At 39.7% G+C, this 27795-nt stretch overlaps 1 protein-coding gene and 1 long non-coding RNA gene across 2 annotated transcripts; both read left to right on the top strand.

Moving 5' to 3' along the window:
* Nucleotides 1-121: 121 nt before the first annotated feature.
* Nucleotides 122-25849, top strand: RAB8B (RAB8B, member RAS oncogene family). The gene is made up of 8 exons (XM_034066116.1): nucleotides 122-292; nucleotides 16219-16279; nucleotides 17406-17466; nucleotides 18864-18941; nucleotides 20036-20125; nucleotides 20912-20977; nucleotides 23015-23065; nucleotides 23557-25849. The coding sequence occupies exons 1-8, from the start codon at nucleotides 169-171 to the stop codon at nucleotides 23647-23649; spliced, it is 624 nt and encodes a 207-aa protein (XP_033922007.1). The 5' UTR covers nucleotides 122-168; the 3' UTR covers nucleotides 23650-25849.
* A 13-nt stretch (nucleotides 25850-25862) lies between these two features.
* On the top strand, nucleotides 25863-27795 carry LOC115945957 (uncharacterized). The gene is made up of 2 exons (XR_004080126.1): nucleotides 25863-26094; nucleotides 26571-27795. It is a non-coding gene; the product is annotated as an uncharacterized lncRNA (long non-coding RNA).

The following is a 27795-nucleotide window of genomic DNA, read 5'->3' as shown; positions in this document are numbered from 1 at the left end:
GCCATGCCCCTTTGCTCGTCCCTCCGGGCCGGATCGGGCATTTCCGGCGCGCCGTGACGTGTAGCGGCGGTGCCGCGCTGAGTGGGCGCTGGGCTGGCGGGGCGGGGCGCGGTGCCTCCCTTCCGCGGTGCCCCCTCCCGCTGCGGCGCGGGCCGAGCTTGAGGGAAGATGGCGAAGACGTACGATTATCTGTTCAAGCTGCTGCTGATCGGCGACTCGGGCGTGGGCAAGACCTGCCTGCTCTTCCGATTCAGCGAGGACGCCTTCAACACCACCTTCATCTCCACCATCGGTGAGGCGCCACGGCTGCCCCCACCATCCCAGGGGTAGGGGGAGTCCTGGCCGGGGCCCTCTCTCCGGGAGAGGAATGGCTGGGGTGGTGGGATGGGGAGCGGAGCGGGAAGCGCCGTCCATGTCACCGCCCGGGGCTCGGGCCGCGCTTGGCGGTCTGTGCGTGGCAGCTGCGGGCCGTGTGCGGGAGGAAGTGCCGCCGCCGTGCCCCGGCCTGGCTGTGCTCGGGAGCGCCGCTCCCGCCGACCCCGTGCAGCGGGCCCCGATGCGGGACAGGGTTTGTCCCTCGGGGGCGCGGCCCCTGCCGGGGAGCCGCGGGGTGCGGGACGGGCCCTGCCCGACGGCAGCAACAGTTGGCCCGGCCTCGGCGGCTGAGCCGCTTGACCGCTCGCCTTTGGTCGTGCTGTTCGTGGGACCGGTGTTTCCGTGGGCGGCCTGAGCAATGGCGTGTGCGGGGCTGCAGCAGCGCCCAGCCCGGCCCTACGTCCCGAACAACGCGCTAGATGAGCTGCAGAGTGATCGTTGTGTCGGTTTTCTTGCGCTTTCGTTATGGGTCCTTTCTAGATGTACAGTCTCAGAAGATGGCAGGGGGCTCGGGCTGCTCGTGTTAACTGTGGGTCGTGCTTAGCTGCACAGTGACAGGGATCACACGGCTCTCAGCAGGTCTTTTAACTATCTCTTCTCAACTGTTATAAACTCATGCGTGTACACGTTTGAGATCTGGAGTACTGTTCAAGCTCCTGAGTCAACTGGAGTTAGAAGCTCCTTAGTGACTAGATAGAGGAACTTCCTCGATGAAAGTTGAGTTTGGTCACAAGTTTGGTGGTGAAAAGGAGTTTCTAAAGCACAGCTGATTTCTGTTAATAACAGCAGGATACTATGTATTGAAACAGACTGCAGTGGCTTGTGTTTCTGTGAGTCTTATTTTCCACTGAACTAAACACAAGCAAAATTTTCAAGTTCTTCACTTTCCTGGGCTTAGACCACAGCATTCACTAAGATATCAATTAATTGAAACTGCCCCATCCCTGGCAGTGTTCAAGCCAGGCTGGACACAGGGGCTTGGAGCAAGCTGCTCTAGTGGAACGTGCTCCTGCCTGTGGCAGGGGGTTGGAACTGGATGAGCTTTAAGGTCCCTTCTAACCAAAATCAGTCTGTGATTCTGTGTCTGGCAAAACTTGAGATTTATAGTTAGCCCCTTGTAGTTGTTTTCCCTGTTTTCTGGATGAAGGGGTAAACTGCATTGGAGGTTGCTAGTGTTTAGGAAGACATATGTAATGCTGGCTTTGGAAGATAACACTGAAAAGTTGAATAGACTCTTCATTGGAAGGAAATTGATTTGAAGATGGGTCGGAATAACATGTGACTTGTTTTATGTTGCCCAAATGCCATATCCTCTTCAAACATTTTATTATGCTGAACTTGGTGCATGGTGAAGAAACAAATTTTGATGTAGGCAGATGCTGTTGACTCCATGAGGTATGGCTGGCATTTCCAGCACTTTGAGAACAGATTTCCTGCATTGCAACAAAATATTTCCTAAGAATTAAAATGCCATGTTCCTCTTCCCTCTGCAGCCGTTTTCAAAGTGCTGTATCAGTAACACCGGCTAATCAAGACCTGAGCAGCATTGCACCTACAAAGTTATTCTGCTGTATGTGTGGTAGAATGGAAGACTTAATAAACATTAATAAATGCTGTATAGTTAAAGAAAAGTAATGGCCTACATTGGTAGTATGCTAAATATAAAATATCTCTTCATACTTTTGAAGAGATAGCGGGCATAAATGGGTGTGTCTGACTCCCAGCCCTTTTCTTGGTGTTTCCTAAACTGCATTGCCCCTTGATATTTGTTGTTCTCACTGGTTCACTTTGAAGTCTTGAGGATTTTGAATGTGAGGCTGATTCTTTTCTTACCTTACTCAGTAAATATAGGATTTTCTACCATTTCCTTCCTTTACACTTACTTTCACAAGGGTAGTATTTTCAATGCTATTTAACCTGAAGAAGCTTACTAATCACTGAGGCATATTTCTGATTCCATAGGCAGTATTTGTGATTTTACAGTTCAATTTTCTTTCTTATAATTTGTTGCTTCCAGTCCCTTTCATTTATTAGCAAAGAACCTACAAACAGTGAAGTTGACAGTGCAGGAAATGATGAAATTGTTCATAAAGTGCTGATGTGTGCTTCAGTAAAAGTACTTGGGGGATTTCAGTCTCTCTTGTGTATTGCTTGTATTACTTTTAGGTCATTCATGTAGATCTAATCTGTTCTCTCTCTGTGAGTGCATAGTGGCTGCTCAGTACTAGTCAGAATTGTCACTAATACGATTGTATTATCACATCTGATGAGCAGTGGGGCATGACACTTGTAATAGTTATGATTTTTTCCTTTGTCTGATAAAGCAAAACCAACCCTGGTGTTGAAGGAGACAGAGGGATGCAATGCTTTTCCCAAACAGGCACCCCTGCCATATGAAGTTTTAGTGTCTCCAGGTTAGCAGTTCTAATGGAGTGCACCGAGTCTTCCTGAAGTATAAGCTGCCAGGCTGTTTTGTGTTTATGTTCTCCAAAAAGGGGATTTTACAGTATAATGGTACTTCCTGTTACAATGTGTGTTCAATCCACAACGATTTTAGTTAGAACACATGATATTGTGTGCCCTTAGTGGTAGCCTCATCCTCTGGTCTGTCTCCTAACAAGATGTTTGAGAAGGCATATATTTGAGATGTGTTAAAGTAAAATTTTATTCTTTAATTTTATGTATGCAAATGCAGTTTGTGAGTGAAGTCATTTAGAGTTTTTTCTTAAATACGTGGGGTTAAACCTCTGTTTCAACTTTTTTCCTTTGATTCTACATCCAGAAATTAAAGCAGACTTTGTTGCCATGATGTAGGGGTGCACATCATGTCTAAGCACCAGCTGTCTTGTACTTTCCTGCTCCTGTTGTTGTTTAGTAGTTTAACTGGGGCTAAACCACAACACTGCAGTTACCAGACCATTGGAAGCACTTCCCAAAAGAAAAAAAAAAAGAAATTAGGAGGGGGATGTTGAAACATTGCTCTATTATAGAAATGAGTTAATAATTAATTGGAGTTACTTTGTCATCTTGCACGATATACTTGTGTTATACTTGGCATATCTCTGCTGTCATGCAAAACATGCCTTTAGGGCTGCATCCTTGTGGATTGCTTGGAGGTTTGCAAATGGTCCCTTGACTTTTCTCCTCAAGACTTTGGTCATGCTCTAATGATGGTTGTACTGATGCAGACTGTAAGGTCTTCCAGCCTGGTGTCTTGAGGGCAGGAGTTGCATGAGTAGTAGGAGAAAGGGCAGTGCATGTGTGTTCATAAGTGCTTTTAATTCTGTTTCGGGTGACTCTTCGTACAAGAGTCTTTCTGTCTTTGTCTTGACTACCTGGTGCAACTAATACCTTCAGCAAACTTTGCTACCTGTTATGAGAAGTGAACCAGCCATCTTTCTCTTGGATGATCCCCATGGTTGTTCAAGGTGATGTGTTTTCAGTCTGTGAAAGCACAGATGGGCTTTCATCAGCTTTAGGCAAGGCAGGTCTTGGCCTTCAGCAACTTGAAATTTTTTACACGGGGCTCTGTATTTGTGCTTGGAAAACTTCTCACAGGGTGGCCAAGTCCTGATGCTGCTGTGGTCCCTCGTGAGGATCAGCTTTTCACTGCTAACGTGGGATAAAACTTTTACAGCAGGAATGTGTTATGTAAGGTTATGTTGTTTAGTTTGCTTCCTGAGTGGAAACTTCTGCTTTTGCACGGTTGTACATGCAAAGGAAAATGCAGTTGAGTCAGCTCATTTTCACACTTCAACAGCTCCTAAAGCAAAACTTATCTCATAGCATCTCATGTGCATTTTGCTAGTCATTTCAGTGCGGTGTACAAGAATAAGAAACGTTAATTTAGCAGTCTCCAGGTACCTTAACTTGCTGTTCAAGTAGTGCTGTCTGGTAAAACTGGATTGGGTTTATCATTCCAAACAAGAAGGTATATTCTTTGCATTCCTTTCAACTTTCTGTTTAAACTGCTTTCCATGAGAGTAAACTCTGATCTTCTAGCTGGCAGCATTTCTGACCTAATACAACAGCTGCTGACTGTGACATAAAATTTGTTGTATTTATTCTTTTTAATCCAAGATGATATCGGCATTTGGCAGGAAGCTGCTGCACCAGAGAGTCCTGGATCCCAGAGCTCAAACACTTTGTTGATTTTACAGAAGTAACTTTTCCTTAGCCTACATCTTGCAAAATAGGTCATGACTCTGGCAGTGAAGCACGTGGATGCTGACCCCTGAACACTGAAGAAAATCCTTGACAAGCAAAATTATCAACTTCCATTTTGGAGTGAAATTTCCATGTCTATAACATGTCATGAAAATTGGTTTGGTGTACTCAAGTTAAATTATGCCTCACTGCATGTTTCTATTCTTCTTCCACATGGTTACTTGTTAGATAAGACAAAAGATAGGTTGTGTTTTTTCCTACCCTCTCATTAAGCTTCAGCATTCCCTGCTGTCTTTCAGTCCATTTCTTTTGGCCTTCTCCAGATGACAGGAGCTGTAGAAGAAAGCACACGTCAATGACAAATGAGCAAAGGGAGGAAAGAGTCAGGAAGGTGTTGTCTTTATTAATGGTCATTATAATAAATGAATTGTAAGTATTCTCTGCCATGCATAAAGTGACTGAGGCTAGTTTGTGTCTCAGATGGCACCATTATTTATATCTACAGAATGGAAGTGAATGTTCAAGGTTTGTAGGACCTGAGACTTGGGTATTTATTCAGTACAGTGTGAGAAGGACATCAAGGGTTTACATGGGAATAGGGGCAGACAGCATTATGGAGGCAAATGTGAAGGTGGAAGAATGATTCCACAGTCGCGGTGTGTGATGGGTGGTCATCCAGATGTTACCAGATGTTGATCAGAAAGTGATGTTAGTTGGAGACATCATAGCTTAAAACCATTACAGTTTGTATCTCTTGTTACCTTAAACTTGATACTAATACCTAGGTGGTAACAAAAGACATCTTAGACTTTGATTTTCGTCTGCCCATGAGATTGTGTTACCCTCCTGTATTCAGCAACAGGCCAGCAATGTAAGTGAAGTTGTTTGGTTTTTATTAAAAATGCTGTTGCAGCTGTGTTGCTGTGTGTTACTCCGAAATGGTATGAAAAATGTCTGACTATGCCTATTCCTAATTGACAGATGGAGGTCTATCTTGGTTATGTCATATCTGTTTATTTGAGTGAAAGGAGGGCAGCTCAGACCTGCTTTTGTGACTTGGGTTGAATGGAAAGTTAAGAATGCAGACTGACACTGAATGAATGTAAGAACAAACATATTGATTGATACAGGCTTTGATGCTGAACACTTGGCTTTTAGGAATTCATTATTTACTTTTTTTGGAAGGATTTCCTAGGCCTTCTGCAATAGCATATCCTTTTAGTAGAAATGCATCTTGAACTGATTTATTTCAGAATTTAACTGAAATTCATAACAGGTGATTAAGAATCGATTTGGTATTTATAGTGATGCTTTATTGCATGTTTTGTGATAGGAATTAGGTGTTTGTAATGCAAGGGATATGATACTGCTGTTTAATTGGATGTCATGCCCAGTCCATCAAGCTGACTGTAGATACATAAAGTAGATCTGATCCTTTTCTAATGTGAATAAGCAATGGATAATAGTAACTTCAACAGTTTCACAGTGTAAGACTCATATACAAGCAGAATTGAGCAAGAAGCTTTTAGTTGCTGGACTTGCAACTCAAAACTTAAGTCAGCAAAAGGGGTTGCAGTGGGATGTAATTTAGTGCCTCTTGAAGGGTTTTTGACCAGAAATTGCATGTAGTTTCAGTTTAATCTTGTGGGTTTACTATAAACTTTCATCTTAAATGTAAACTATAACACTTCTGATTAAACTGTTCAAAGTTTTAAAGGCAACTGAAGTACTGCATGTTTCAGAAGACTTCTCTTCTGATAGGGAGGACCAAGTTTAAGATGACCTGTATTAGCTTTGCTGCTGCTGTGCAGACTCTACTGCTTTGGGTATCAGAGAAAAAAAGCCTGGTGCTGAATGTCAGTGGCATTCTCTTATATGTATGACAGCATCTAAGAACACGTAAAGCAGACTGTTCGTTAACAGGACTCTGGCAGCAAATCCGGAACTCGGGAAGAACAGGTTGAGTATCAGAAATTGGACAAAGCTAACGTGGCTTCCAGCCAGGGAACACATACACTGCTTCCCCACCCCCAGTAAGATCCTCCTTTCCTTATCTACTAGAGAGAAAGAGCTTCCCTTTACTGAAGCAAAATGTCTTGTCTGTATGGTGTGACTTCTGATGGGATTAAAGATGAAGTAAGGTATCTGTGTCAACCCAAGCGTGGAAGGAAGGAGGAAGATACAGTAAGTCAGAGGAACTGCTGACTGGAAGAACTTGTGGCTTAGCAGAAGTGATGAGGGAAGAGTACTTTGAATATGCAATGCAGGAAAAGGAGATGAAATGGCCATTAAAAGAACCTTGCATAATGTAGGAAAACTGTTATGTGCTAGAAAGACAAGTGTGGCCCTTGTTAATAAGTTATGTGGGTTTGCCTGTTAAATAAAGTGGTAAAACCTTTTAAAAAAATGCCTTATTTGTCATTTATATAAGTTAAATAAAGCAGCCCTTCTTCCCTCGTGTCCTTTGCTTCTCAGGCCCCCCTTCCCCTTACCCCCATGTAAGAACATGGGTTTAAAAAAACTCTGATAAAATGATATTTCCAAGGGCTGTTGAGAGTGCCATCTTTAAAAATAACTCCAGTGACTCCAGACTTTCAGCTTTGATTTTTGGCCTTTTAGCGTTTTCCATTGTTTTTAATTTTTTTTTTCTCTTCTGCTTCTGATCCTGTCGTGATATCCCTGAATCTCTCAAGGAGGTGCTTGGCAGTCCAAGTTGTTGGGCTATAGCAGTGTTTAACTGTACATACTAACTGTATGTAGTCTTTCTTATCTGTCTTAAATCTGTAGTTGACAAGGTATGTGTGCAGTACCTGTCATGGGTACTATTGGAATAGAAGATGCAAAGTGCATTGGTTGTACCATGCAAGGGTGTTTTATCTCCAAGTGGTCAATGACTTACCAAATCTTCCTTTCCTTTATGAATTCTGGGACACACTGTATGCTTCCTTTTCAGGTAGCATCTTTTCTCTTGTAATCAGAGAGTGGTATGGCCCGCAGAAGTCACTCTGAGTAACCAGTTCAGTATAGATAACCCTAACCTTTTTGGCTTGTTGTCATCGTCTCAACTGAAGTGTAGTATATTAATAGGATAGGACAATATATGAATAGAATATTTACTAGAATGGGTTGCCCAGGGAGGTTGTGAATGCTCAGTACCTGGCAGTGTTCAAGGCCAGGCTGGACAGAGCCTTGGGTGACATGGTTTAGTGTGAGGTGTCCCTGCCCATGGCAGGGAGGTTGGAGCTTGATGATCCTAAGGTCCTTTCCAACACTAACTATTCCATAATTCTGTAATAGTGAACAATGAACTTTAAACCATGGTGTCAAGTTAATCTTGGTTATATAAGATTTTTTTAAAAATGGCATTTCCTTGACATTTTGAGTGCTTAAGATGCTAGATTTTGGATGAAGTGGGCATTTGGGTTTTTTGGGTTTTTTTTTTCTTCTTTCCCTGACAGCAATATTCCGTTAGCAGAACCTTGGTTAAAGATCTCATTTTCTGTGCTTTCTACATTTACAAGCATATCTGAATTGCAGGCTCCACTTTTTTTTTTTCCCTCATTCCTTTTAAATGATGATTTTGGTAAAGACTCATCCCGTGTCCTCTCTCCTGAAAGAATAATCTAAAGTTTGTATTCCTAAGGCACCTCCTAAATGTAAAAATCTGGTGTTCTTACCCATTATAAATGTGGCAAACTTGTTTTTTCTTGTGCAGTAGAAAGCCATGTGCTGCACATCCCAGAGACCTGAGCAAAAGAACTTCAAAGTAGATAACAGATCCTCTGATCTCACATTGCGGAATTACAGGTTCAGTGAGTGTGGGCCAGGTCCTTGGGAGATGGCTGCAGCCATTTCTGTTCCATATCTAGCTGTAGTTGGAGGGTGAAATACAGAGCAATTCTTGTACTAGCATGGACTTGCAGCTAGTCAGGTGATATCCTGGTGTAAGATCCACAGTGGAGCTGCTTGCAGGTTACTCACGGGCCACCTTTTGGTCTGTATTAACCAGGGCTTCAGTTTAATGATCGGTTTAATGGAGTTTGTGGTCTTTACTCAGAGGAGACCTGTGACTGTGTGTACCTGTCCTCTTAAGTTGCGCCATCACAGATGATGATAAGCTGAAGCATGGAACTCGCCCAGAGGAAACCTAACCTGATCAAAAGAGAAAAAGGATTTGATCATGACTCTTCAGCGGCAGCATCTACCCTAGTTTCAGTTAGCTGTGGAACTGTAGCCTCAGCTCAAGTCTGTGGCCAATTTTAACATTTGCTGCTCTCCATTTGCGCATTGGCTTGCAAGGAATATGTTCTCAAAGCAGCTAAGTTGGTGCATTCCTCTTGGAGACACTTGGTCTATAAATAGTCCTTACAATAAACAAACTTTGCTGTCTGTATCAGTAGTGCAGTTTTAATCTATTCCAAAATTATTTTAGGGGAAACTGAGTTACCACCAAGTGTAGCATATTTCAAATTCAAATAGAACAAGAGGTAAACATAGGTTTATTTCTGTGCACTTTCAAAGAGCTATAGTACTCATGTTGTAAACCCTGCAAGACGTTCTGCAGGAACCCAGCTCTTTTTAAAGTTGGTCTATTGTGACAGTTGATAATTTTACTCATGTCAAACAGTTGTAAGTTTCTATTCCTGTGTTGTTTTATAGTCTTAAGATTTGGGTTGAGTATTTTTGGTATTTAAAGTCATGCAATTCAGAGGCTGCTCAAATCAGTCTGTAAATTCTGAATTTAAGATGTGGAAGGATAATTTAATTTTGCAGGATGTTCTAGTGTTCCCACTGAAGCACTGCAATGCACATTTGGGGTGGCAGAGCTCATAGGGACGCTGTTAGGAGCAAGTGGCTGAAGAGCACTGGATTCAAATCTAAGTATGATAACCAGATTACCCAATAAGTTATTGAGCTGCCAGAAACCTGCATGTTTCAATGTGTAGGGTGGTCTAATTCTGATTATGTTAAGTTGTATTCTGAATCCCTCATTCTCTTGTAGATAAAAAGTAGCTTATCTTAAGAAAGGAAGCTTAAAGTGGTAGCTGTACTGTGGGTGAGGAGACACATGCTGAAGGAAGTGGCAGTTTGCTTAGGATCATAAGCATTGAGCTGATCTTGGTAGTAAGTTTCAAGGTCTTACAAGCAGGAAACCACCTTATGTAACATATATATTTATTGCCTTACATATTTGACCTATTTGGGTGTATTTAGTTTGCCAGTGTAGTATATTTAAACTTTAAGAACTTTATTACTATCTTTCAAGGTGCAGGACACTCCTCTGGGAACAGTTGTGTAGGACACGGGTATTAGATTCTTTGTACAGGTGAATAGTAGGATGAAGAAAGAAAGGCTAGTTAACCTGAAGAAGCCTATTCAGTCCACTCTGAATTTAGAAGTGTTTTGTGGATTCTTATGGGCTGTCCTGAAGGAATAGAATAGGGCTTTGTACCTCCAAGTTGTGAAAGGATGAATAAAACTGGTTGCACTTGTGTGGATTCTAAAATAAATTTATCTTTCAACTTTCAAACACCATAGACCTTCACCTTAATGCATTGCTTTGTGTTAATCTGCTGCATTTTTGAATGGTCCCAATAAAAGACTGCTATGTCTTTAATTTACATAGTGATACAAGACATTGCTGAGATCATCTGAAAATGCACTGCAGATGTTACTAGGGACTAAAGCCAAATGTTCAAGTTCAAAATGATTAGACTTTGTTCTTTTGCATGAGGCTGTATGACACACTGGTGTGTTGCAAGTGTTCCCCACCCTGCCTTTTACATTGATCATGTTCCCTACTTGGTCATTTCTTATGTTTACTGAAATCCTTCAAGAAAGATCTAATATAAAGGCAGGTTTCTGAGGGTTTATTTATCTGCTTTTACAGATGAGGCAATAACTGATGTAGCACAAGAAAATATTCCCTTGAAAACTCTTCAGTTCTGTTCATGTGTCCACATGAAGCTCAAATGTGTGATCAGTGCTGGTATCTGCATGCTTGTCACCTTGTGGTGAGCAAGGTGTGTGAATGAGGGCTTCAGTGTCCCTCAGTACCAGTTGCTTACAACTCCTTGAAAGTATAATGAAAAGCAAATGCGGTGGCAGCAGCTGATTCCAAAGCATGTCTTGCTGCAGTGTGTGGGGCAGACAGGCTTGTGACAGCCCTTTCAAATTCAAACCCAGCCTTTGGAGAGCCAGCAGAACAATACCAGCTGTTACAGCTGTACTACAGAATTACTACTGCTCACTAGGTCTGATGTTCACCTATGCAACTCAGTTGCTTGCTGTTCACAAGATGCAAAGCCTATGGGGAGAGCATTTTCCAAGTAATTCTCTCCCAGACTTCAACCAACTGAAGGTGAAGCGTGCTGATTTTCAGTCATGTGCCTCTACTCACTTCCTTTTTTTTGAAGGTAGGTTACAAATCTGCTTGTCATTTCTAACTTGCTTTTAATTCAGCCTTAACTCTGAGTGACTGCAGGAAAATATCTTCCTCTCCTTTTGTATATCTTGAAGGCTCTCACGTGTTGTGTCTTGCAGTAAAGAAGTTGTAAACTTTTCTCCCTCTCCAGCTCTGCCCGTTGAAAAAAACCAAAACTAAATAACCCCCCACAACCTCACGTAAAGGCACAGTGGGATAGGAAGGATCAGTGCCATGAAGTTGGAGAAAGCTCAGCTTGAAAGTTGATGTGTAAATTTCAGTTGTTCTGATGCTGCATTGGTCAAAAGGGTAATGAGACTTTGGACCTTGACGCATTTCCCCATCTTGTAGTGAATTCCTTTTTATTGTGATCTGTGTCCAATGGTGATAAGAGCCATAAAGTTTCTGTTTATCAGGGAATGCCACTGGAAAAAAACCATTTCCATTCATTTTTCTTCTTCAAAAGAGTAAGGTGATGTTTGATAAGTAGGAGGATAACTTCTTTGGGAGGGTGAGGAGTTGTTTTTTTTCAGGTCATGCAAAACAGATCTCTCAGTTTTTAGTTTGATAAATAAGATCCGATCCTGTGGTGCCTCTTGTACATTCATTGATAGATGGGTCTAAAATGAGACTCTTCCTAGCAAGCAAACCAGGTATTAATTTGTTTTCACAGCTTCTTTGCCAATTTGTAGTGTTTAATCACTTTTTAAAATCCAATTGGCTGGTATATTTTAAAACCAAAGTACAACTGAACCATTTAAAATGCTACTACATGGATAGCTACTTTTTTGGGTTTTTTTAAATGAAGTATTGCTTTGCCAGAGGTGGAGAAATCATCTACTGTGGTTAGATGCAGAGGCCAGTGTACGCTATCAGACGTTGACATTTATTTGCATCCTGAAAACTGTGGATTTCCTGGCTGATCTTTTGCTTCAGCTGCACCAGAAAAATGTAATTAATATACAGATTCTATGAGCTCAGTGATGGGAAACTTCTTAAATCACCTTGAGTTAAAATCAGCAGGAGTTGTCACCTGATCATACCTGATTGTCTCACATGTAAGGTCCAGCTGCTGCAAGCTAATGTTGAGTCACTTGAAAAATTAACTTAAAATCCTGGTTAACAACAGTATAATTTAGCTAAATGTTAAGAATTACAGTATTTATTTGCCAGTGGCAACTGAGGTATTTTTTTCTTCTTTAGTTTAGTTTTATGTATTTCTTTTCTGTCTGTCTTTCACTGCTTGTATTATTGAAGAATGTGGCCCTTCTAGTAGTACCTTTTTGCTGAGGAGACTGAAGGCCAGAGAAACCTTTACCTTCAGGAAGCATTTTCTGGAACTGTTGTAACAGTTGATTTGTTCCAGACAGAGTACTTTGGTTTGGTTTCTTTGTGCTGTAGCATCTTTTGCAACAGAAATGTTGTTTAAAAGGAGAAACAAGATCTGGACTATGTAGGAAAAAGTTGTAGTGAAGCTCTATTTGAAACCAGTACTGTAGCACTGAAAAACTTGAGGTACTAGCTTTGATGACTACAGGGTTAAAATCCTAGATGAGGAGAGAACAAAAGAGTAACAGTGATGCCATAAGAGTAAGCTACTGTTCTAAGAACTCAACTAGCAAAATGAACTGTTTCAGCATCTCTGATCAGTTTGTCCTTGCATTCTGGTGAGAATTGTGTCAGAGTAGTTTTCTGGAGGTTCATAATACAAAACCATTAGTACTAATGCTGGAAAAGGAACCTCTCAGTATGAACTGCTGGGCAGTCCTGTGTATTTAGTGTTGCAATGTACCTCTTTGGAACATGTCCCAATGTCTCTTTAAAATTACTGAGTAATTACAGGTAAAATCTTCCTAGGTTGGCTGGAATAAGAAGGAATGTCTAACTTGGGAGTGGAGTGATGGAAGAAGAAGTAGTAGAAGCAGAATGGCTCTTGCTGTACGAGATGAACATAACTTCTTGGCTTAAACCAAAAGACGCCTAGATGAGGCTGGTCTCCCTGGCTTCTAGTATTTGGCTGTGTGGTGCTGGGCAGTGGTAGACCCTACCTAGCAAGTTTTATTAGCTTTGTGTAGCATGCAAGGTAGATATGGCAACATGCAACTCATGGCTTTCTGTGTATGGCTTTGTGGCACTAAGGACTGACTTCCTTAGTCTGCAGATTTCTCTGCTCAGTGTATTCTTTGTCATTGTGGAAGCTATGGCAGAAAATACTCTCAGGTGAGAGGGTGCATCCCTGGCCTATAGGATCTGCAAAGGATTTTGAAGAATAATCCCTCGGCTGCATTTACTATGCTGCAAGGCGAATCCAGCAGTTACAGTCCTAACCAAGGCACAGCTGAGGTCCCAGCTTGGACTTCATCCTTGCAGACTGTAAGCTTGTGGTTATTGCAAGAGATGCTCTTACATCCATATCTAATACATAACAGACTTGCTAGGTGGATGCTGGTGTGTCAGACTTTTGTGGCAACTCCACTTTAGGGGTTAAGAATAATTACCTGTTAGCCTTTGCATTCTGAGAATTAATCTAGGTCTGTGCTTTCTAAAAGCTTCTGAAATTTTAACTTAAGATGGACATCCAGATGTTTCTGGTCTATTTCTCCCTGCTGGGGAGTATAACTTTGCACATTGCATTTTTAAACTGTGAAAGCTCTGCGATCCTTTGCAGTGAAACCTTCTGATTCACAAATGACTCTGTATTAGATCCAGCTATCTTTTTAAAGTTTTGTATTTTGCAGTGTGTGACTGCAAAATAAGAATTCATTGATAAAAGAAACTGTCAGTAATTACTTTTGCAATGCTGTAGTCATGGGAGTGTTTTACATGGTGTAATTAAAGTTAACTGTAGCAGGACATTGCTCGCACAGAGCCATGCAAGTGCACTTGGCAGGAAGTGGTAGCACATGCCACCAGGCTTGCTCTGCGAATGTTTGCAGCTCACCACTTCCTGTTACTGAAGTGAAAGAACAAAAGAAACACTCGTTTCTAGTTCATTTTAGCCTCTAAAAAGTTGCAGTTGCATTTGTTAAACTTTTTAGTATTGTAACAGGGGTATTTATGGCCTTTCTTTTTATAGCCTTCTTTGAGCTTTGAAATTTTTTTTTGAGAATTTTGGTGGAGGTTCCTACTAGAAATATGAAGTTCCAAGAAGATATCTTTTGATGCAGATCCTGAGGTTTAGCAGTAATCGAAGGGGTCGTTGTACAAATCATTTTAGTGCTGCAGGGGAAATGACTAACCACAAGAAACCAGCCTGTGCAAGGCATGGGTTGGTGCACACAGATACCTGACTGCAACTCAGAAAAACATTCCTACAGGAATCTCACTGTTGCTGCTGCCGTGTCTTAGCTTCAGCAGCTGACAGTGCATACAGAATTACCTTTAAACCACAGTAGTCTCTGAACCCAGTTTTCCCAATAGTTGTTGGACTTAATTCTGAGACTCCAAGCCTAGCCACAGGAGCTTTTAAAACTGGTATCATTTGCTGTTGTCTGTGATGCAATACCCTTTCCAGAAGAACCTTTAATTTGAGCTTTATAACCTTTGAGGCCAAAAGAAAATCTATTCAGAGCAAAGGTCATTTGTGATTTCAGCAAGTGTTGCACCTAGTTAGGAGAGAAATCTTTACAACGAGGGAGATGCGAAATCCTATTGAGTGTGAAATGGAAATGCTACCAAACTCCTGATACACATGATAGGGATTGTTTTTAAAGTACACATCATTCTTATGTCATTTTTAGAAGAATATGAATTAATGAGAGGATCTTTTTGCCTGTAAATCTACTTATGAGTCCTGGGAAACTGCAATTGTAGCAGTAGTCATAGCAGTTTAAATGAATGCAATTAATTTTGTATGCTCTTAAAAGTGCTGAGGTGATATTTCTGTGTGTAATTTGTATTCTAACTAATGGGCTGAATGATGCATCCCTAATGCATCAAGATGAAGTTGCCGAAACTTGGTATTTTCAGTGTTTTAAAATGTTAATATCACATGTGAGAATGGAAGCCTAATAGTTAGTGAATGTCCATATTTCATATTCAGATGTTACTGTAGTATATTATTTAAGTCCCATAGCTTCCTGTTTAAGTGATAAATGAATTCTCAAAGCTAGAAATGGCATTTTCCCAATTGAGATACTTTTGATAATTGTCACTTAAATTACATATGAAGAAATAAAATCCCCCAACCCCTACCCCACCCATCCAAATCTCTTGCAAACTGTGACTAAATATCAAGTAACTATTTAAGATTCAGTGAAGAAAAAAAATGGGCCCTTAGATTTAAGACAGATTAATTGGAGGGTACATAGGGCTGGCTGTCCTGGGACGCACAAATCCGGCAGTCACATCATGGGACTTGAGCAGTCTCAACTTGTTACAGTGTAGGTTATATGTCACTATATGTTGGTCATTATGTTATAGTGTAGGTTTAGAGACGCTGAAGTTAAAACAGTCCAGGGTAAAGGCTGGTTTGTTTGGAAATCTTGGCTTCGGTTCATGGAGTCGTTTGGTCCCTCTAAACCTTAACAGATATTAAGCCCTTCTGAATTATTATTTTTCTCCACCTATGGCTTGAAATCTGCCTTCAAAACCAGTCTCAGAACTGCTGGGTGCCTTGTGGAAGTGTAAGGGGGTGGGAAGGAAGGAGAAAGGTGTTTCATTGGTACCTTTTGGAGCAAACTAGGAAAGTTAATCCTAGACTGGTGTTCTTGAAAAAGTCCCATGTGTGGTGTGCTTCAGCAGCTCTGTGTGTAGCTTTTATCTCCTGATGCTTTACCATTTACTGTGGTGCCTGATTAGACTGCATGAAACACAAGTTTTCAAAAGTAGATGACAGCTTTGAAAAGGAACTAAGGGGTCATACATAGTATGTGTTTTTAACTCGGAGCCAGCTGAGGGAATTGAAAACCTGCAGAGACTTGTCAAAAGTGGAGAAAATATACATTCAAGCTCATGACCTTATTTGATGTAAAATGGAAGAATTCTGAGGTTAAATCTTCCTTTTGTAATCTTGACTAACTCTAATAGTGAGTTTGAGTTTTGTCTGTTTCATTGTGCAGATTAATTTATCCTTGACACTTTGGGTGCAGCTGCAAATCTTTGTGCATCCTCAGCACTTCCCTGTGTTTGGAAGAAATGGCAACTTCAGAATAATTCTTTTGCCCAAGTTTGCTCATACCAAATTGTCAAAACAAAACTGAACACTTCCTTTTAATTTATTGCAAAACTCAGACTATTGCTTTCTCTGGCAGGAATCGACTTTAAGATCAGAACAATAGAATTAGATGGAAAGAAAATCAAGCTACAGATATGGTAAGTATTGCCAAGTAATTTAAGATTTTGGTGAGCACTGAGTTAATCTTGAGCAGGAACAAATACTTCATAGCTTTTGAGCCTGCTGCACTAGGAGTTTTATACCTTTTATTCACTGACTGTCCATGAGGTTTATGCTTTCTTCTGGCTTGATCTTGGAGTGGTTGTGCTTCAGTAGCACAGGAAATAGCCTGTTTTATTGAAAGCTGGCCTCTTAAATGTGGTCTTAGCTATTCCCTGTGGAAGAGAAGCATTAACTCCGTATGTGTAAACTAAAACACACAACCTAACAAAATGTAATCTCCTGTGCTACTTTCATAGCTAATTGTACTTAGAGGCACAGAATAGTTATAATGCTCTCATTCCTTGCATGATGGGTTAGTCGACATTGAGCCTCCTGACAGCAGCAGAGGAGTATTTCTGGAGTAGCATTATTACATGTGCCAAGCTCTTTAAAATGCTACTGCTGAACGTAGGGTTCTCCTGATTTCTCAAGTTCTAACAAAGATGTAAGATTTGCATGCAAGCTAGAATTCTTGTGACTAAGAAAGTGAAGTGCCAGAAGTGGTTGGTACAAGTTGTCTGTAATACAAGTCAAAAAGCTGTTTTCTGTCAGGCCTTTGGGGTTCAGCTCCCCCTAGGTGTGACTAGTAGCCAAACACTCTGGTCCTCTTGTTCACTCACAGACACTGCTTTGAAGTCATCTAGGATAAAATGTCAGCACACTGAGGTATAGTGGCTGATTTTCGTAGCTAACTGTATGTGAAAATGCACTAAAGTATTGTACTGCTGCATGTTTTCATTTTTGTTTAATGCAGGACTCGGGTGCATCAGAGCTGCCTTTTTGAATTATTCTAGGGGAGGCTGTGTAGTGCTGAGTTCTGATGCATGCATGCACATTTAACTGCTTTTGTGCCATATTTATGGTGCTGCTATAACCACCCATGTAAGTAGGATAGCTTGGGAATGAGGGGGATGTTGAAGGCTGAAAAAACTTGTGCAAACAGCTTCTTAATGGTATTTTTTCTCAGTGAGTATCTTATATTGTTACTGTATTTAAAAAGATCACTTAAGTACAGAAGAGTATAAAGATCTCAAACAAATGCTTGTTTTCACTGCATTTTAGGGATACAGCAGGCCAGGAGAGGTTCCGCACAATCACAACAGCTTATTACAGAGGAGCCATGGTGAGTCTTTTCAATTCAGAATAATTAGGCACAACTAGTGTAACTGGTTTGCTGTTCTGAAGGTTTTATCATGTAAGTCTTCAACTGAAGTATAGGATAATTGTGGCTTGAGATGCAAGGAATTAAGTTTGTGGTTTGGTTGAAGTTTTTTGTGTTGTGCTTCTTTTTGGTTTTAATTTTTTAAACCTGTTGGTACTTTGTCTAGTCCTGTTCTCGTGATGAAACTTGAAGCCCTATTGTCTCTTGAAACATAATTAAAACTTCTGCAGATTATAATAAAAGGTGAAGTTCCCAAGCTCTAATGGGACATGGCTTTTTTACTGCAGTCAACCCCTTCCAACATTTGAAACATTTGAAAAATAGCTAATGGCTGATTTTAATATTCAAAGTACATTTCACTGAATTGATTCCCTTCAACCAGTAGAGAAGGCAAAATCTGGGCTAGAAATGTAATCACCTACAAAAGCTACTGTTATTTTGTCCGCCATTGAGAATGACTTGAGGTCAAATAACTGAGTTGGAGCCTGCAGTCTTTGTGCTGCAACTGCTTGTAATAGTTCTTTTAATTAATGCTAAGATTTGAGGTACTTTGTATTGGAACACTGTTAATCTCAACTTGCTGATTACTAGCTGTACTGCTATTACATATTTTTATCACTTTGTATGAAGGGATCCATTCCATTAGTGGGCTGGCTGTGGGTCCAAGTAATGCCACTGTTAGGGAATACAGATGGGGAGAAACAGTAATGGTTGTTGCTCTATGTTAAAGCTTTCTAGTACTTAAAAAGGTTATGGCAGTGACATGGTCTTCTCCCCACCTCCCCATCCATTCAAGGACTTTTCTTTGTCCTATGAGGATTGGTTGGAAAGACAATAAGGAATGGAAGTGAACCTGGCAATCCGACCTTAATGCAACTGTTGTGTGTTTCCCCATGCTTTGCTAATTGTTGAGAGCCCACTCTAGTATATGTATGTAACTGTCTGAAAGGGCTAAATCTTTTGGGACAGTGCCTAGTGTCAGCTTTGCTGTAAGGATCTACTGGCCCCAGCAAACTGGATCACACAGGTTTGCCATCTTCGAGTGCTTAAAGCTGCTGCTTCTAAACTTGACTAATAATAGAGTCGTTGCTACTGTGGTAGAATTTCTACACTTTTTCTGACTCTAGGCTAATAATTTAAAACTTCACATAGGTGGTGTGTTTTACCTCTGACAGGGGGAAAAGATGATAAATGGTAGTATTTTGGGTAAATTCTCAGCAGTACCATATGTTTTGAGAAAAGATTGTAGGTCTGTAAGTTCTGTTGACCTTCTTGCAAGTGTAATCGAACCAACAGCATACATCAAAAGCCACCCAATAGTGCTAGCTCATCTAACTGATTTTCTTAACTTTGTTTAGGGAATTATGCTGGTGTATGACATCACAAACGAAAAGTCTTTTGACAACATAAAAAACTGGATAAGAAACATAGAGGAGGTAGGTGCTTTGGGAAATCTTTCTTAACACATTTATCTTAGGATTTTCCTGGGACCAATAATAACCAAGTAATTATTCACTCTTGTTATAGTAGCCAAAATATATGGTCAAGTTAGATTGTACAGTGAATGCAGCAGTGGTTATTAACGCGGAGAAGATTTTTTTATTCAGGTAGGGATAGAAGGTAGAAAAAGTAGAAGGTTTAAAAAGTAAGCATGAAGTGTTTCAAAGCTGCTTTTACTACGGGACTCTCATTGTTCTTTTCTACTTATGGGTGTGTCTGAGGAATGGGAAGAAGGAAGATCTTAGGGTGTCTGCCTTTTGCTGAGGTGATGACAGATATGTCTAATTTTGGTTGTTACTATGGTGTGTTCGTTTGATTAGAGATTTTGACCTTTTCATTTGGTCTTGGTTAAACTTCCTTTCTACTAACTTACTATAAATCATTTAGTGGGACATACTGTCAAGTAGGAAGAGGTCATTATGAAGTGGAGGAGAAACCTTAATTTTAGTGAAGCTATAGTTAGGTAACATAATCTTGCTGGTTTGAGTTTTTTTTTTCCTTAAACATAAAACCCATGGGCTTTTCTTTAGTATTGATACTTGGTTCCTAAGCCAGATTCCTGTATATCAAATTATAGTTTGGTACTATACTGATTGGGCTGGAAAAGTTCTTTTGCTGAAGTGATTATTAAAGTATTTTATTAACAATCTGTTTTAAAAGTGCAATTGTATTGCATAATTGTACTGCAACCGAATAGCTCAGATGTCTGCCAACCGCTTTGAAGTGAGTACTGTTACATTTCCAGAATAGCCAAATGCCTGTGCATGTGTGCAGCCTGGTACAGAGCTCATAGCATTATATTTGGTCTAGTTTAATGCTCAGGCAAATTTAATCTAGGAGGATTTATTCCAACCAGTTTTACCATGTAGGTGTTAATTTGGCTGGTTTAGAAGTCAGTCTCTTCCTCAGCAATGCCTTCACATTAGATAATTTCTGGAAAAGAAGTTCACTGGTGGATGAGCATGACACGTTGGTTTCTTTTAAGCAGTGATGTACTTTGTTTCTGAGAGGTTACGGTTTCTTCTTTCAGCATGCCTCCTCAGATGTGGAAAGAATGATCCTGGGTAACAAATGTGATATGAATGAAAAAAGACAAGTGTCCAAGGAAAAAGGGGAGAAGGTGAGCTTTTGGTGACTGACATACCTGATTTAGCAGCCTCCTTTTCTTGGGACATTGGCTGCTGGATATTTTGGGATGTTTTAGGCATATGAGAGATAATGGGCCTCAAACCTCTTGTTCCAGAAACTTCTATATATTATGGGATACCAGGTTTGGGGGGGATTGTTTTTAAATAGCACTTGACAGTCTTAAAGTCTGAATAAACTTAACGATACTGGTGTATTGAGAGGAGGATCCTGTGAAGAATGTTGACCTTTGCTATAGCATGAATTATTCTAAATCTCAGTCTGAATCTTTGTATATGGTCTAATCAATTCATCATGGTAATTACTTACTTCTGCTATTAAAACTTACATAATCAGCGGTTCTTCAGAACAAATGAACAATTAAGAATACTATATAATCTATTATCTACACATAAAACTAAAGCAGTGTAGTCACTAGTAATACTGCTTATGGGATGACTGTATGTACTTATCTGGTCCGTAAATCCATATCAATGAAGATTTTATCTTGATGGTTTTTTAGGCGCTAAATAGGTCTTTTTGTGTGCAATTAATCTCGTTGTTTTGAATTTACATGAGGGTATGGTCTGTTCTAATATTTTTCTCTAATTGTCTAGTAACTGTTACGGTTTTGCAAGAGAAGAGCAGAAATGAAGCTTGTTTGGTTTCAGTTTTCAAGCTTGCTGCTGTATACAGCATCTATTGTATTACAAACCCATATGAAACACTAGTTTTACAAAGGAACTTCAATAACAGTGGAAAATTTTAACCTCTCTTCCAGTTAGCGATTGATTATGGAATCAAATTTTTGGAGACAAGTGCAAAATCCAGCATAAACGTGGAAGAGGTAAGAGATGGGTGTTACACTTGGGTGTGCTTGTTGAACTATTGCTATGGAGACATGTTTCATGATCTATTGGGCTTTCTGACCTGATCTGGGACCTAAAGCTCCTGCTGTTCTCCAGGGTCAGCAATCTTGTTATATTTAGAGAGTTGCTGTAAAATCCAGCATTTCTTGTTTTCTGGTAATGTCTGAAATTTGTTGTTAAGTGGGTGTTAACAGTGGTTTATTATCATTGTAGGAAACAGTTGCTTTAGACTTCTGTGCCTTGCTGCTAAATTTCAAGTGCTTTTGGACAGGCGGGTGTAATTTTAGAACAATGCTTTGTGCAGGAAGTCGGATTCCAGATTTACTTTGAGAATAACATGCCATTGTGTCAAGGAGCCTTCAGGTTGCTACCAGATAGGTGCTGTGCAGATGAGACTGAAGTTAACCTGGAATACCAGCACAGACTGTCATAAGCTGATGTTAGAAGAGGAAGTCTCTAGACTTGCAGCTTGTTTCCCTGCAAGTGAATTTTATTCTAAAAGCCTAAGACCCCTATTTATGAGCACATAAGGAAATAAATTGGACAGAAGAGTGGCTCAGCTCCAATCTGTCTTACCATGAATCACTCTTGTCATGTCAGGGCGGGTGGGGGGAGGATCTTGATTCCATGAAAAGCGTGAACAAGAAAATAACGTGATATCAAAAAAGCAGCTATATCAAGATTCATTCCTTCAGATAAGGTATAGACTGATTCTTAGATGTTGTCCCTATACCTAACAGTCTGAAAGCTTTCCTTTGTGTACTGATTGGATTCCTTTTAGATGTCCTCCAAACATGTACTTAGTGCAGATCATGCAGCTAACAAATCAACTGGAAACGAAAGAGATTGTTACTTCAAAATAACATGACTGTTACAATGCCACTCAAACATTTTTTTGTAATTGCAGGATGATTGTTACACAGTATATTTAGTTTTAACCTATTTTCATTGTGTTGCATCTGGAAAAGTGCTTGACCTGATTTTCACAGTGTCATTGTGATTCTTACAACAGACAATGGAAGTGTGAACTTAACAGCTAATACCACTGTGCATAGCAGTAGTCTCCTAATAAAAAGTACCTATCAGTCATCTTCATTAGTTCCTTCAGATGATTGACTTGCTTTTTCATGACACGCCTTTTAATTTCATTTTAACTCCTGTAGGTCACTAAATAAAGCATTACTTTGTGCTTACTCCGAACAACACGGCTATCTGAATATTTGTCACATGAATAGTGAAGAAAGCATTAAAAAATGGGGCTGATACAGGCATTGAGCAAGTAACAATTTAGTCTTCATTCTACTAAATACTTGTGGGAAATGACACAACTGTGATAATCATGTGTTCAGAAGGGAATTAATTTGTATTATTTGTTGTGATTTATTTGCATTAAATCAGTCTCTGTCCTTGGATATATTCTGAACACAGTGAAGGGGGAAATACTTAGTTTTTTACGTTCTGGAACTATCCTTGGATTGTTGGTAACTCCAGATAGGGAAAATCAAGATTTTAGGTTGCTTCTGCAGAACTGGAGAATGGCAGAATTTTTCTGCTACAGAAGTTTCTTTGTTCCTTTGTACATTGAGGTCTGAGATGCTGAGTTTTGCCAGAGTGTGGTCTTATTTTTTGTTTGTGAGGGTTTGGTTGTTTTGGTTTGTTCTAATATGGGTATTGGAAGTGTAACTAACTTTATATGCACATAGTGTATGTAGCCTTGTCTTCAGCACATCGTGTTTTTTCATTGCCCTAGAGATATGCAATGGGCAAGTCTGTTCACCTGCTGCAAAGATTTGAGGAATGGTGACTAAAAAGAAACAGGTTTTCCTTCTAAAGCATGCTGACTGCGATTTAAGTAAACACCTGTTAGTACACAAAGCCTTGCAACTCAGAGTGCTACCAGTGGCCTACAGTATACTGTATTGTTATTGTGTCTGGCTACTTCAGATCTATCTTGTCTTTCATGGCCCGTGATTAACTCTATTTTAATTTTGTTTTTCATTTCTGCTCCTCACCAGGCATTTTTCACACTTGCACGGGACATTATGACAAAGCTCAACAGAAAAATGGTTTGTATTTCAAATTGCCATGCAAACTAGTTAGGTTGCAATGACTGCTATAATAATTGGCTGAATAGTAGCCCTACCAAGATACTCCTGGGGATTACAGTGGGGACAATAGATCGAAATTGAGCAAGCAGTGCTTTACCACACTTTGTTGCACATCAGTGTGTAACTTCTTTATTGTGCACTGACATTAACATTGGGCAGCCTGGAACTGATGTGTTCTTTTAAAATGTTACCAATGTGATCCTTGCTTTATTAAACATCAAATCATGTTACTCCTTCAGCTAATCCTTGAGATCTGGATTGTTAAATGTTTCTTTTTAAAGGAGGCAGCTTTACTGAGTGATTAACAGTGGATAATTGAGGAGCATGGGTTGCAACAAGCCTCTGTTTTGGTTGTTGCTTTGAAAGCAGAGAAAGGGGGGAGGGAGACTAGGAAAGCCAGACTTACTTTTTTCTGCATATCCTGATGTTGATGCTCTTGTGTCTTTCAGAATGACAACAGTTCATCAGGGGCAGGTGGGCCAGTAAAAATAACAGAAAATCGATCTAAGAAGAGCAGCTTCTTTCGATGCACGCTACTTTGATGAACTTCTAATGATAGACTGCAGCACACTTAGAACCTTTTCTGCTTCTTTGAAAGCACAGGGTCACAAAGCCTCAGAAATAATACCACCAAGCTGCTGCTGAGAGCTCCATTGAACGTAGACTGCGATACACAAAATATCGAGTGGATTTTGCTCACTAAGCCTATTGACCTGTCAGGCTCTTCTTTCTCAGATATGGAAGCTATGAAGTGGAGACACAAATGCAAGAGTTAACCTGTTTTCTCTTTTACTTTCTGTTTTATTGCCTGTTGCAAAAGCTGCTATGTTTCTTTTAACTTTGCACATCCATATTGGCCTCTTACTGCCTGTTACAGCACAATCTTACATTTGTATTTGCACAGTTTGACATACAAGATTCTTAACAGATTTGTGCAGGTTTTTCTCTTTTTAAACAAATTTATTTTCAAGCAGAAGAGCTAGGGGTAAAATTATCTCACTTCCATTATTTCCTATGCTGTATACTTGTGGCCATGACTGCAGTATGGATGTCAACACTCTAGTAATGAGAATTACCAGAACAATTGGCATTTAACAATTTGTATGCATTTTGTCTTAGATGCACAAATCTGTTCATGCAGAAGCGATGACATTCTATTCTGAATGTAGTATGTTGCTTTTCTTTCTTTACCAGACTTAGCAAAGTTGTGTTCTGAATTGCCAGTCACTGATTCACAGATGCACCTTTCAGTTATTTGAATAAACACAGTGTCTTTCCTCACTTAACTTCCCTTTGTTAGCTCAAACCATCTGCACCTTTCTTATTTCTGATGAGGAAGTGCACTCTGGAGCTGAAATCATCATCACTAATTAGCCTCATCACTACCACTTAAGTGGCTTGTGGAAGCTGAATGCATGAGTTTTGAGTAACCTCTGTGGATTCATTTGTTCAGAAGTGACTGCTTCTAAAGGTGACTTCCATTTCTACTGTAATTCTAAGCATAGTTCGTTAATGTGTGTGAGCATCAACCCTTGATGCAGTCCAAAAACTAGCTTCCTGTGCAGTTACTAGAGTATATCAAGTTGTGGCACTAAGGAAAGGGTCATATTAGGGATGTAATGTACTCTTAGTTGTGCAGTTAATGCTGAATGTGTGAAGCCCTTCCTTGGTCTGCTCAAGCAGTTAAGTTATTTTTCTCATCAAAAACTGGTACAGTGACCTAGACTGTTAGAGGCAGAGTTCAAACATAGTTGCCTTTTTTACTCAACTGAGCATTGTATAACCTAGTCTTTGTTCTACTACTTTTTTATTGTCTTCTGAAAAAATTCCTCAATGAGCAATTAAAACAGGTGCTTTAGTTCTGTTGATGTGCCAAACTTGGACCATTGTAAGCTTTAACTACAAGTTTGTGTCCAGCATGTTTGTTACTAGGGGATAGGTGCATTCTGTCGTTGTCTAAGTTCATGTCTGATGTGCTTGCTTTTGCTTCACTTACATGGTCTGGGGTCGTAAACAGTGAGCTGGTTGTTAGCACAGATACCTGCTTCATTTTGTGGTGTCAGGTACTGAACTTGTCATCTCTGGGTCTGTTGTAAATATCTTGAAAGTGAAACGGCCAATAGCGTTAGACTTAAAAGAATTTTGATTTTAAAAGGTTTAACATTAGTAGCTGGTTCCATGAAGTTTTAAGTGGTTATCAACCTGTCCCCATTTGTGGTTTAATAGAAATAGTTATTGTAACTAGGTGGTGAATCTCATAAACTGCTGTTGCTGCATTAAACCAGAAAGATCTTATCATGGCACCAAGGTTCAGTGAAAAAACAAAGCAACCCTAACTGCTGTGTTGTCTACCCTTGATGTTTTTCTTGGATGGGCTAAAGCAGTTATGTTTTCTGTATGGTTAAAAAAGTGCTTCTATACAGAAAGTGTTGTGACACCAATTATGAATGTTGTTTATTTTCAGTAATTTACCTCTGACTTATTTGGTGTCGTAATACTTTGATTTTTATCTCAGGGGTTGTCTGCAAACCAAAACTGACATGTTCTGTGTTTGGCACCGTTTACAGAATGCTTTGTATTGTTTTTCCTGTCTTCGCTGTGTGGTTAAAATGTTCATTCAATATTAGTCTCCATGAACTTCCCTTTGAAAGAGCCTGTAAGTAGTAGAGTCTATGAAGTGCTTCTTGAAGCAGCAGCGAATTGGGGTATCTGCTTTGTTGGGGGGGGGCATGTAGGGGGTGGGGTGGGAGTGGGGAGAAAAAAACCTTGCTATTTTCTTACATTTAGCTGTGCTAAACTGTACATAAATGTGAGGTAAGACCATAGGAAACTCACTTTATGCATGATAAAATAATGCAGTAAATATTTCACGTTGCTTAATGTTCATGTAAAGTTCATCTTTTTCTATTTGTAGAAGAATTTAATGCAATTTTGTTGTCCCCTGCTGATACTGAAGAATTCTAATTTCATGTGGTCTTATGGATAAGGTAAAATGCAAATTTCTCTCTTTTTTTTTGCTGTTTTGCCCTCACCCCTTTTCTCCAGCAGTATTAAATGGCTGAGTGGCTGCACTTTATCTGTGTGCTAACTTTTGGTCAGTGTAGACCTCTTTCTGTATACAGTCTGACTTGTCAGACATTGAGAAATGTGCTGTATCCTAGCGTGCAGATCAGCTGTATGTTTTACTGGGAGTTTTTTTTTAGCTCTGTTTTCCTTTAGACAGGTGGGTGATGATGGTATGTTTTGCCTACGCATCAGATGCTGGGTACTACAGGCTTTTCTAATATCACTATGATTGTTTTGTGCAGCCTCTGTTGCTACTTTGCTCAAGACTATATAATCTCAACATTGAAGGACTCTTAACTATACCTCAGTCAAGTAGTTAGTATTCTAATGGCCATTAGAATGAAAGTCATATAATGATTATTCATTAAGCAGCAAATGTATTTCTGTTTTGTTCCAGAAACTGCCATTAACCTTTCAGGAAAGGCAGGCGTTTTGTGGTGGATTTCGCTAAAACAAAAATGCTGCTTGTGCTATGGAGTTGTAGGCACTCTTTCCTCTGCCCCGTGTCTGTGCACTATTACCTTGACCAATATTTTTCTAAATGGTTTAAGGAAAAAAAAATAACAAACCAGAAAAAAAGCGCCAAACAAACCCCAAACTGCTCTCAGTGCTCTGCAGTTTTAGCTTTCAGCCTGTGCTCAGCAAAATGTGCACAAGGAGGTTTTGTTGAGTGTGTACAGAATATTTGATTTACTTACTGCCTGGAAGTTCTATTATTGCTAAAGCTTAAACCACTAGCGAAACTTAACGCACTCACTTTTCTACTGGGGGGACAGTCTTAAAATGCTCATTGACTTTTCAGACCTGTAGTTCTTTTTACAGAAAGTATTTCCTATTGTAAGTACCTTTCCTGTACTAGTCTGCTGAAGTCAAGTGAATTAAGTTGATCACTCTCACAAGAGAATAAAGGAGTCTTTAATATACATATCACGTTAAAATATTGTGAATGGATAATGATTTGAAAGTACATGAATAATGTGTAAAATACATAAATGTGTTATTTGTGAAAAAGCATCTGTTATTTGGTTACCTGTTAATGTAACTTAAATTTTGCAATGTTAACCTTAAGGATTGGTCTGTAGGTGATAAATAAGTCTTTTTTTTCTCCTCCATTCACTGAACTGCTTATGTCGTTTTCATTCTCACAAATAAAACTTGTATTTCTTTCTTCCACAAAAGCAGGTTTTCCATTTATTTGATTTTTCTTGTTTCTGGTGGATTTAACTATTTTAGTGCATTCCTATGGCCTTACGGACATTTTTGCAAATAAAACTTCAATTACAGTTATTTTAATGCTATATAGCTACTAAATTCAGAATAAAAACTATAGTCCTTGAGAAAATGCTTAGTTTTGAAATAGAAGTGTTCTACTCTGTATGTTCAAACACATTTTATCTCTGATATAAAGATGTAATGTGAAAAGCTCCTGCGGATAAAAGTGAACTTGTCATGTGGTTAACTTGTAAACCTGATCAATAATTGTGTATTGATGTGTATAGACAAAAAACCAAGCCCAACCCCTATGAAAACCCCAAACCTTCACACTCCAGTGGTTTTATTATTCCATGTGAACTTTTTTACAACAATGTGTGTCTCAAATAAAAGTTACATAATGAAAAGTA

This window comes from Melopsittacus undulatus, chromosome 9 (assembly GCF_012275295.1).
Source record: "Melopsittacus undulatus isolate bMelUnd1 chromosome 9, bMelUnd1.mat.Z, whole genome shotgun sequence".
In the NCBI taxonomy this organism is placed as follows: domain Eukaryota; kingdom Metazoa; phylum Chordata; class Aves; order Psittaciformes; family Psittaculidae; genus Melopsittacus; species Melopsittacus undulatus.
The sequence above is the reverse complement of the archived record's forward strand: the minus strand, read 5'-3'. Positions and strand labels throughout refer to the sequence as shown.

Excerpts from the sequence above, each read along its gene's own strand:
- RAB8B (XM_034066116.1), top strand. The coding sequence starts at position 169 with ATGGCGAAGACGTACGATTATCTGTTCAAGCTGCTGCTGATCGGCGAC. Across the intron at positions 17,467-18,863 it reads CTTATTACAGAGGAGCCATG|GGAATTATGCTGGTGTATGA; the intron begins GTGAGTCTTTTC and ends AACTTTGTTTAG. Across the intron at positions 18,942-20,035 it reads GGATAAGAAACATAGAGGAG|CATGCCTCCTCAGATGTGGA; the intron begins GTAGGTGCTTTG and ends TTCTTCTTTCAG.